Source organism: Strigops habroptila, chromosome 4, assembly GCF_004027225.2.
Source record: "Strigops habroptila isolate Jane chromosome 4, bStrHab1.2.pri, whole genome shotgun sequence".
Taxonomy (NCBI): Eukaryota; Metazoa; Chordata; class Aves; order Psittaciformes; family Psittacidae; genus Strigops; species Strigops habroptila.
The window spans coordinates 3,843,423-3,854,764 of NC_046358.1; the positions used below are offsets into that span (position 1 = coordinate 3,843,423).

General features: G+C 49.7%; 1 protein-coding gene across 1 annotated transcript; it reads left to right on the plus strand.

The window, feature by feature from the left end:
- The first annotated feature begins 8,052 nt into the window (after nucleotides 1–8,052).
- Nucleotides 8,053–9,137, plus strand: C4H11orf96 (chromosome 4 C11orf96 homolog). The gene has a single exon (XM_030483775.1). The coding sequence runs from the start codon at nucleotides 8,426–8,428 to the stop codon at nucleotides 8,786–8,788; it is 363 nt and encodes a 120-aa protein (XP_030339635.1). The 5' UTR covers nucleotides 8,053–8,425; the 3' UTR covers nucleotides 8,789–9,137.
- Nucleotides 9,138–11,342: the final 2,205 nt, after the last annotated feature.

Consider the following 11,342-nt stretch of genomic DNA (forward strand, 5'->3'; position numbering starts at 1 on the left):
CTTCCCATGTCTCCCAAACTACCTGTCATAGCCTTTTCCTTTCACCTCTCCTGTTGTCACTTGTTCATATTTATCTCTAGTTTCCTCTCACGTGCTCCCTGCTGCAGGTGTGGTGCAGATCATCTAAACTGTGGGTTTCCTTTTCTTCCTGTTTCTTCATTCAGAAATGTCATTTTCCAGCAGAGAGTATGTGTCTCTTCCAAGAACAGCTGAAAAATTGCATTGGTCATAACCGCTCATTATCCATTCAAACAGATGGAGTCTACTAGTTACCCCAGTTAAGACTGCCTTTTCCCAAACAGCCATCACTAAATATAACAACCCTCAGGCTTGATGATGAGGAGAAGATGAATGGAAGCTGCCTTTGGTGAGGATGGATGGTGCCTGCCACCCCGAGGGAACATGCAGGATGGAGATGTTCTGAGAAAAAGGGCGACTGGTTCCATCAACAGTATGTAACCATTCATTTAACACCTATATTAGCAATAATGTTATTGATTAATTATACTGGTGGCAGGAATTGCTCTGTCCTCATGCTGCTTGCACTGGTCGTTTAATCACAGAACACTTGAATATTCAAGCACTAACTCTTGATGAGGTTAGAGTAGATCCGATTAAATACTATGCTGCTGAGCCACACCAGGTTGATCTGGGCACATGCCATTTAATATGAGTAGCAAAGTTCTGCCATTTGTCTCTTGTATTTCTTCTTTTCTAAGGGGAAGAGAAAAATCTTTAGGATTTTCAGTTTTGATGAGCTTTAAAGCCATAGATAATGTTATTCCTCCTGTGTCAGATTAATTCTAGTGATGTATTTTCCACTTGTCATGAGTGATGAGCTTATTGTAGCTACATACAGTAATTTATAGCTACAGTAGTAATGTAGAAAGTGATGGGGTGCCATGAAGGGGTTAAGAAACCTGAAGTTTCATGCCATAGTATTGGCAAAGTGCAGAAGACTGTTCTCCTGGGGTTTGGGATAGAAGAGCTATGAGGGGTGCTGTAAATCCATAATGCCTCCTTCTCAAGTGCTGCTACTATTGACTTAGCTCAAAAGCATTTAACACCCACTTTGCCTTTTCTGGTCATAAATCTTTTCAGAGTGGATATGAAACTTACCTCACTGTGTTTTGTTTTCAACGTGCTGCTTTTCCATCCTTGAGGTTTCCATAGCAACCTGGGCCATTTGTTTAAATTGGAGCTCACTGTCCTGTCCTCCCCGCACAGAACTTTTCTTAGAATTCAGAGAATCATAGAATCCCAGACTGGTTTGGGTTGAAGGGACCCTAAAGCTCATCCAGTTCCAACCCCCTGCCACGGGCAGGGACACCTTCCACTAGAGCAGGTTGCTCCAAGCCCCTGTGTCCAACCTGGCCTTGAACACTGCCAGGGCTGGGGCAGCCACAGCTTCTCTGGGCACCCTGTGCCAGCACCTCAGCACCCTCACAGGGAAGAACTTCTGCCTCAGAGCTCATCTCAATCTCCCCTCTGGCAGGTTAAAGCCATTCCTCCTTGTCCTATCACTACATGCTCTTACTAAGAGTCCCTCTCCAGGTTTCTTGTAGGCACCTTTAGGAATTGGAAGACTATTATAATGTCTCCTCTGAGCCTTGGGCTACCAGAAGAAAGGAGCAGGGAATCCTCCTCTCAATCCCTTGCCCAACAGCATTTCTGCGCCTGCAGCTGACATGTTAGCTGGACCATCAGCACCATCCTGGCCACCAACTCAGCAGGGGCCATGAACAGGGACAGAAACTCCTGGGATTCCACTGCACATTCAAAAGGTTTTGGTTTTTTTTTTTCCCTAAATTCTTTATTTTTAATCTACTTTTTGGCGCAAAACATCTTTTCAAGCTTTTGAACCTGAGGCAGGATGTGGTTTATTGATTGCAAAAGGTATTATTGAACTAAAAATCCTAACTTCTGTGCTGCTTAATGGATAGGATCATAGTAACAACTAGACACAGTTAAACCATGGGAGGTTAGAGGTTAATTTTACCCCATGGGGCAGCAACTTGTACCAGCAGGAGTATTCAAAGCAGTCTCTTAATTTGTTAAAAGTACAGTTCCATTCTTTAAACAGCTGAGCTTTCTGCAATCACTGACCTCCAGTTGTTTAAACCAACTTTTATCTTGTGTCCTTGTATTGCTGTGCCCTGCCACGTCAGTAGCAGTGCTGGGAGAAGCTGCCATCCCTCCTGACGCCCGTCAGGCCAAACAAGGGAAATTCAATGTAGTGCTTTTCGTCAGGGAACATTTTGCAGCTCTCTTTGAAAAACAAAGAGTTTTATTACTACATTTATTGTTAGTGGTGTAATGACAGCCAGATGCTGTTATCCTGTGACGTGCTACTGAAACCCTGACGGCTCACTTCAGCTATCACTTTACAGTTGAAACAATTCAATATAGAGAGTAAAATAGTCCATTTCTGTGAGGAGCATTATCACATTCAGACATCTTAGCCAGTACTTTGTCCTAATGGCAGCAGGGAGAAGCTTTATGTCATTTACTGCAGCTCACAGAAAGTCAGACAAGACTGAAAGTGAGATATTTGAAGGGGTAGGAGCTTTGAATGCACAGACTTTGTATTAACTATGTTGTATCATGAGCTCCTCACAAGTATTAACGAGTGTTTGTCTGAACCTACAGTTATGCTGCGGGTACATCCTCACATTCCAATGCTGTAGGCAGTGTGCTGTATGGTCCCCTGTGGGTTTTCCATCCTAGTCATAGAATCACAGAATCATAGAATGGTTTGGGTTGGAAAGGACCTTAAGATCATCTAGTTCCAACCCCCTGCCATGGGCAGGGACACCTCACACTAGACCATGTTGCCCAAGGCTCTGTCCCACCTGGCCTTGAACACTGCCAGGGATGGAGCATTCACCACTTCTTTGGGCAACCTGTTCCAGTGCCTCAGCACCCTCACAGTAAAGAACTTCTTCCTTATATCTAACCTGAACTTCCCCTGTTTCAGTTTAAACTCATAGACCCCAGACTCTTTCCTCTGCTCTTGTTACTCCAGCCTTGGCTCTACTGTTGATGGGCCTGTGTGGCCCTACTGCTCCTCCTCCTCCCTCCTGTTTCAACCTTCACCATGCTTCTGCCTTTGGCTGGCTCCTCTGCTTCTGAGGGTTCCTCATTTCAACTCTTCTTTCCTACCAAACCTCACGTTGGTCTTCACAGTCTTCATTTTAAAGCGGCCCAAGCCTGACCTGGCTGCCCTTGGCCAAGTTACAACAGCATTCTTCTCACATTCCCTTGCTTGGAAGCTGAAACATGGCTTTTGGTGACTTACGTCTCAGTGAAAATCCATGGCAGGTTTACATCTCCAGTGTCCAGGCCTGTGACTGCACCCCTGAATGCTTCAGCATTGGGAATCAACCACTCAGCTGAATTTCTCATATTTACTGCTTTAGGTTGATATGGAAAGAAAGTTTTCAGCTAAAATTAGCTGAATTCAGACGAGATATATTATAAAAATGAGAACTTTTTCTCTTAGAAAGTTACTTTCTTTAGAGAAGGATCTTAAAATCTCATTTCTGTGGCAAACTCCCTGGGGAGATGTAAAAATCCATCCATGCTCCTGTAATTCATGCATTGAACATACCCAGTTTGAAGCATCCCTCAGAGAACTTCCCTGTCCTCGCAACTCTCTGGTACATTGGCAAGAGCTTCCTTGTGGAAGGGGCTTGTAGAAATCACTTTTCATAAGCTGCCTTCAAACATCCTGGCAGGACCTGAACCTCCTGGTGTTGCTCATTGGTGCCTTGCTGAATGTATCTGCCCTCCAAGATATCCTAAGTGTCATAGGGGAGATTCCTCATGCCTTACTGCCTATGGATTCTCCTTTGTCTTATGCTGCAGGGGACAAAATCACAGTGCTAATGGTGTGAAGGAGAGCCCTGGCCCATGGGAGCCTGGATGTGCTGCTGTGGAACAAGCCCAATCTTCTCTTGCCTACAGAGATTTCCAATCCTGCAGCTAAATCCCTCCTGATACCTGCCTGCTGCAGAGGGAGAAGTGCTTATTCCCCACTTGTGCTGTCCCAGTGCTGCCAGGTAGGATGCCCCTTGGCATGGCCCAGGGAATGTGAGGGATCTGTCTTCAGCAAAATATTTCCAGGGACATGTCAAGCATTTAAAATCATATACTCATGGAATGGTTTGTGTTGGAAGGGACCTTAAAGCTCATCCACTTCCAACCCCCTGCCATGGGCAGGGACACCTTCCACTAGAGCAGGTTGCTCCAAGCCCCTGTGTCCAGCCTGGCCTTGAACACTGCCAGGGCTGGGGCAGCCACAGCTTCTCTGGGCACCCTGTGCCAGCGCCTCAGCACCCTCACAGTGGATGGGTTAAGGCATCCTGCTGGGAAGCAGCTCATCCCACTGGCTCTGGGGTTACCACAAACTCCATCTTGGAGCACAAGCCATAATGTCCAGGGTATCCGTGCTGGGATTGCTGAGCTGCGGGTGGTTTCTCTGGAAGCCCTGGCCTTTCAGAAGTTTCTTTTCCTACAGGAAGAGCTGACTATCTCTCTCTCCCTCCTCTTCTTACTCTTCCCTTTCCCTTCTGTGGCATTCTATCTGATAGCCAACAAGAGGAATAACAATGAATAGGCTATAAGTGTGTTTCCCATAATCATACTGTTAAACAAGTGACCTGATGACATAAACTGATTTCCCAGGTGCTGTTCCAGCAGCATTAGTCCTTTCTTCTCCTGTGCAAATGGCATTTTAACTTCCCAACGCGCCACAGCTGCTGAGTGGATATTTAATGTAAAACATGCAGCACCTGAAACATTCCCAGCCCCGGGTGAAGATTCCCTCCAGCCCTTGCATCCAACGTGACTTCAGCCCTGTACTATGCAGGCAAGAAATGCGCTCTGATGATCCACATGGCAGAGGGTTTCTGTAACCTATACCATGAGGTCACATTTCAATACTGGGAGCAACCGAGATTGAAGTCATGATTTAAACCACTGGAGTAAATATAGTTGGTACATTAGCGCATTGCAGACCTAACTTGGGGGATTATGTCACAGGATATTTTTTCTGAATTGTCTCAAATAAAATCTTTAGGCCTCCTGGTTATTACCATGGTGATGTTGCTCCAACTCGGCACTGAAATCTCCCAGAGCATTTTCTAATCAGAATCGAATGAATGAAATGTTCTCTCTACCTGAAGTGAAGTCAGTTTGCCCTCAGCCTGAACATTCTGTATGGAACCAGATGGGCAGTTTGGATTGGGGATGCATGTGTTGGATTTCAGATGTTGTATGAACCGGCCTTTCTTCAGCAGAACCTTGTATGCTCTTGTGCTAGAGTGGATTAAATTTACCTTGCTTCATTTCATAAACTCATAGAATGGTTTGGGTTGGAAGGGACCTTAAAGCTCATCCAGTTCCATGGGCAGGGACACCTTCCACTAGAGCAGGTTGCTCCAAGCCCCTGTGTCCAACCTGGCCTTGAACACTGCCAGGGCTGGGGCAGCCACAGCTTCTCTGGGCACCCTGTGCCAGCGCCTCAGCACCCTCACAGGGAAGAACTTCTGCCTCAGAGCTCATCTCAATCTCCCCTCTGGCAGGTTAAAGCCATTCCCTCTTGTCCTGTCCCTACAGGCCCTTGTCCAAAGCCCCTCTCCAGGTTTCCTGTAGCCCCTTTAGGCACTGGAGCTGCTCTAAGGTCTCCCCTTCAGGAGCCTTCTCTTCTCCAGGCTGCCCCAGCCCAGCTCTCTCAGCCTGGCTCCAGAGCAGAGCTGCTCCAGCTCTCGCAGCAGCTCCGTGGCCTCCTCTGGCCTCGCTCCAACAGCTCCACGTCCCTCTTGTGCTGTTGTCCCCAGAGCTGGATGCAGGGCTCCAGATGGGGTCTCGCAAGAGCAGAGTAGAGGAGGACGATCCTCTCCCTCGATCTGAATGTGAGATAATTTCTCCATGGCCAGAACAAGGCTCCTGTGTCAGCCCAGAGCTTGTTGCAGGATGGAGTGCTCCAAAGTGTTCTGCAGGCTCATCTTCTTGGAGGCCTGTGCTGAGGAAACACACTTTGTCCCTTGCCCTGCTGCAGAATCAAGTTGTGAGGAATAAAAACTGCTGTAAATGGGACCCTTGGAGAGAAAATTGTACTGCAGCAAGGGCTGTATGGGCTAAATTTAGCCATTAAAATCAACAGTAAAAAACACATCCTTCTCCAAGCTGGAATGATTCAAGTTGACCAAACAGAAAATTGTTCCCTTATTAAGCTAATTGCATCTCCCAATAAAAAGGCTTCAAGCTGACCCTGGCCCTAAAGCTGGCTTGGGAAGCCAAGGAACCAAGAGATTGCAGCCAGGTGCTTCATAAAGCCATGGCTCCAACTGTTTCTCTTACCCTGGCGAGAGGAAAAGCAGCCAGGCTTCTAGAAACATGCTGCTAGCGAGAGCCTCAGGTCCCCTCTCTCCCAAATCCCAATTCCTCCTTTGTTTTATCCTGTTTGAGCCAGGGCTGTAATTATAATGGTTTATTTCCAATACACGTCCTGAAGCATCTCCACTGCTAAAGCAGTTTGAAAGGCAGAGGGACCAGTCCCAAGTCTTACCCAAAGATAAAGCTGAGACTTTCTGATGGTGAACTCACAAAAACAACACCTTTCTGGCTGCTGGACTATGGCACAGGGTGAGTGTGATGGATGGAAGCTTCACTGCTCTGCCTCTGCACAAAGAACTTGTTTTATGGCAAAGTGCAGTAACCTGGAGCCCGTAGCAGATGTGCTGGCTGGGATGCAGGACCCAGGGTAAGCTCAGATCTCTCTGGGGGCTGATTTACTGGCTGGTGCTTGATGTGCCCCAGGTACCTCTAACCGAGGGCTCACCAAGCACTGGGGTACCAACTGCTCAGAGCCCTGAGCTCACATTCCTGTCCCCTCTCCAGCACAGACCAGGATTCCTGATGCTGTTGCTAAGCCTCTGCTTCCTTCCCAGTTCCTAACCAAGCTTCAAAAATATCCTCGAGTGGGTGAAGCTATACTGGAGAATGCCTTTGTGAGAATAGTCTAACATTAGCCGTGCAGAGGGGACAGACTAATCATTTCAGGCTCTTCCTCCCTCATGCTTTTCTACTCCACTTCCTTCTAGCTCCTTTCCTATCCCTATCGTATGTTTTTCTTACGCTGTTGGGTTTTTCCATCACTGACACTCCTTGGCACACACAGCTTTAGAGCGTGGTCCCAGCCGGCACTAATTTGCAAGCTTTTGTTTCAGCTCACTAATACTTGCATGCCGTTTGCCCTCTGAGGATCCGATTTTGCATCATACCATGGAAGTATTTCAGAGCCCAGAGGGGAATGGAAAATTTTGGGATCCCTTCTTAAAGGAAGAACATGGAATCACACTGAAGCAGGTGTTTCAACTACATTAGAGGTGGTAGAATTGGGAGTGAGATCCCTGTGTCCTGCTTAACCCTCTATTGCTAGTGGTTTATTGTCTGGGGCTGTCCTGTGGGATCTCTGTAGTTGAAGTCTGGCTCATTGCAGCATTGGGGTGTCCAGATTTGGGCTTGCCTCGGGGTTTCCTTTGCCCACGTTATTCCGACGGCAGTGATCCCTGATGAAAGCTGGTGGCCAAGTCTGTCAATATTCCTTTACAGCCACAGAAATCATGGTATTGACAGAACAAGCTGCAAGGTGGGATGTGGAAAGCCAGGATACCGCCGTGGCTCTCGGGGATGTAGAGAGCCCCTGTGACGCACCCAACGCTCCCCGGGGCAGCCGGGGGTGCTTTGGGGATGGGGGACCGGGGCCGGCGGTGAGAGGAACCTCGGGGTGGGGAAGGGGACCGGAAAGGGGCAGCGGGACCGAGGGCGAAGCCTCCGCAGGGGCAGCTGCGGCTCCGTGGTCCCGGTCCCTGCCTTCCCCCACCTCCTCCGAGGAGACGGGGCGGGGGGGGGGACCGGGGGCGGTGACAGCGGTGCCGGGGAGACGTCAGGCGGAAGGGAAGCGCCCGCAGGCTGCGAGCGGGGCCCGCTGCCGTCTGAGCATGCTCCCGCGGGGGCAGCGCCGGGATATATAACGGTGCCGAGCAGCCGGCGGCGGCAGCAGCAGCAGCGGCGGATCCACTGAGGACGGTGGGACGCTCCGGTCCGCGCTCTGGTCCGCTCTCCGGTCCGCACCGTATCGCGCCGCACCGCTCCGCTTAGCTCCAAGCTCCGCTCCAAGCTCCACACCGCACGGTACCGCTCCGGTCCGCACCGCTCCGCACGGTACCGCGCCGGCCCCGATCAGCGGCGACCCGCACCTCTCCGGACAGCACCGTTGCGCTCCGCACTTCTCCGCGTGGTTCCGCCCCGCGGTTCCCGTTCCCCGCCGGCCGGAGCCTCGGTGCCCGGTACGGCCGAAGCTCCGCGTCCCGCTCCGCCGGCCCCGGTCCCCGCGGCGGACGCTCCCGCGGGCGGCAGGATGGCCGCGAAGCCGGCCGAGCTAATGGGCATCTGCTCCAGCTACCAGGCGGTGATGCCGCACTTCGTCTGCGTGTCCGAGGAGTTCCCACCGCCAGCCCGCCCCGCTAAGAATCCCAAAGGGAAGCTGCGGCGGCCGCGGCAATCGCGCTTCAAGACGCAGCCGGTGACTTTCGACGAGATCCAGGAGGTGGAGGAGGAAGGGGTGTCCCCCATGGAGGAGGAGAAGGCCAAGAAGTCCTTCCTGCAGTCGCTGGAGTGCCTGCGGCGGAGCACCCAGAACCTCAGCCTGCAGCGGGACCGCCTCGGGAGCTGCCGTCTCCGCAACAGCCTCGACTCCAGCGACTCGGACTCTGCTCTCTGAGGGTTGCCCGGCTCGGTGGGACCCGGTGGGACTCGGTGGGACCCGGCCCGGCCAGGACTGGGCTGCAGAGAGCCCCAGAGGCGGGCAGCCGGGTCGGGATGTTTTCTAAGAAAGCGCTTGTACCTTCGTTTCTATTCGATTGTATGAAACTCTCCGTTTAAAAGACAAAAAAAAAAAAAAAAAATCTTTTCTATTCGTTAGAAGAAATGAGCTGTTTTAGATGCATTGAGCTGCTGGACTTTATATTTATTTTTGCATTTAAACTGTTGACTGCATTAATTTAATATGTTTCTACCTGAATGTCTGTTATTATTTCCATAAAAGAGTAATAAAATCTGATATATTTGCACAGTACTTATCCGAGCATCCTTATTTCGGGAATCTGACTGTCCTCTCTCAGCTCTCTGTACCCCTTTGAGAGCCAAAGGCATTTAAAGGCTGTCGGTAGCTAGTGCAGGACCAGTGGTGGTGCTCCCCTCAGGAATGCTGCTCGGAGAGGTCTTGCAGCCTGTACTGTCAGATACAAGCTTAATGAGACAAGAGCCAAGTTAGACTGGGTTTAGACAACTTTATTTGCTGCTTTGGGATCTTTGTGTTAACCTAAATGCACTTTTCAGGAGTGTTTATAACTGGTTGTGTCCAAGAACCTTATGCAACTGGGCAAGCCTCGTGCTTTCACTAAGTGCATATATATCCTGTTCTCATCCAAGTTGGTTTTGTCGCTTCTCTTGTCTTTCCTGACCTGTAAATTGTTCAGTGCTTCAGGCGTGGTTGGTAGTTGGATAGAACGCAGTTTTATTTACTAGAGCAAATGGTACTATAAGGAAAAGGAAGGGTATTTTGGTGTGATGTAGGAGTGAAGTTGTGTGTGGGGTGCGTGTGTACGTGCATGCAAGGTTTTGTAAGACAGTCTATGGTGTATGTGCCGAGGAGCATCTGAAGCTCTCTACAGAAGGGAAAGCAAATTCCCAGGCTGGGAATCTGCTCTCTGTGTTTTCTCCATTCTCTTGAAATTCTCCTGTGCTAACAACATAATCCCATGGGACCATCTTCCTCCAGGCAAGCCCCCAGCAGTTGAAACTTCCCAGTTTTAGTTACAGCTGATAGTGAGCCGTAGCATCTCACTAACAGGTCTGTGGTAGGATTTCCTGCGGAGTTACAGCTTTTCTTACATCCTGGTGCAACCACACTGGTCAGTAGGGACCAGCAGCATCCTGTGAGCTGGTCGGGGGAGGTAAGGCTGGGGCAGAGGAAAGAGATGACCAGGATGTGGATGAAGATCAGGATGCTCAGTCAGGGCAACCATGGACTTGTACCATCTGGGCACTGAAATGCAGCAGATGACCTGGGTGAGGAGACTGGTGGTGGGTCCTGCTCCAGGCACAACTGAAGCTAGCCTGTAGCTTAAAGCTGAGGAAAATCGGGAAGGGGCGGGGGGGGGGGGGACACGACACACTTGGTTTTGGACAGGTCCTTCACCAACTCTTGCATGCACAGGAAGAGTTTTAAACCCTCCCTTGCAGCAGGAGAGCTAGCTGACCTCCAGGACCAGGAGAGGATCGTGCATGCAATTCAGCAGGTAAGGAAACAGGTGTGGGCTCTGACCTGACATCCCTGTACAACAAGCATTTAAACCACCCTGCCTGTCCCCCTGCATGCAGTGGGAACAGCTTGTTTCCTTTGCTATTAGATCCTGCTGGCTGCTGTCTGTGCAGACGCAGTACATACATAATCACCATCTAGTACAAAGCAGCCTGACCTCCAGAGCAGCATTCAGCCAAGCTAAACCAAACTCGGTCAGAAACAATCAGCAGCAGGGCTAATTTCCGTCAACCAATTCCTCATGCTATTACAATACTGGGAGACTGGGGCTTGTGAAAGGGTTTGAAGCATCTATTGGCGCTCTATAGCCTAAATGTTGCATAATGTACATAGTGGGAAGTGAGCTCCATAGGATTCCCAGAGGTTGTTTAGCATCCTCCCTGTACCGCAGCTTTCAGACTCCTTTTTGTCTTGCTTTGCTTTCAGCTCTGGTCCAAATCCCCCTGATACACAAAGTGTGCAGTAGCTTCAAGAGGCTGTGAGCACACGATCTTTTTCCCTGCTCATCATTTCTGCTTAGCAGCTGGCATTAAATAATAGCAGGTCATTTACCATCACCCTTCCTACCCCATGCAGGAGGCACGGGAGGCTGTGCTGTGCCAGACAGCAGCATCAGGGATACGCTTCCTGGAAGGTGGAAAATAGCCCTGTTCTCTTTTCTGTTTCAAGAGACAAACATGGATGTTAACACAGAGGACAAAGCGGGTTTGAGGATCTGCTGTAGCAGAACATTTGAGGAAAAGCCATATCCCAGTGGTTAGGCCGAATAAATAAGTTTCTCTTCAACTGTTCTTTGTTAACATTTTTCTGCTCCATCTCAAAGGCAATAACAGGGGAGATGCCAAGGCTAAAGATAGGCTAGCATTTATCTTCAGAATAGCTATGATTGAGGCAAAAGGGTGGAAAGCCAGAGTGCTTTAGCTCTGTCCCGGAGAGGCGCTGGAAGAATAAA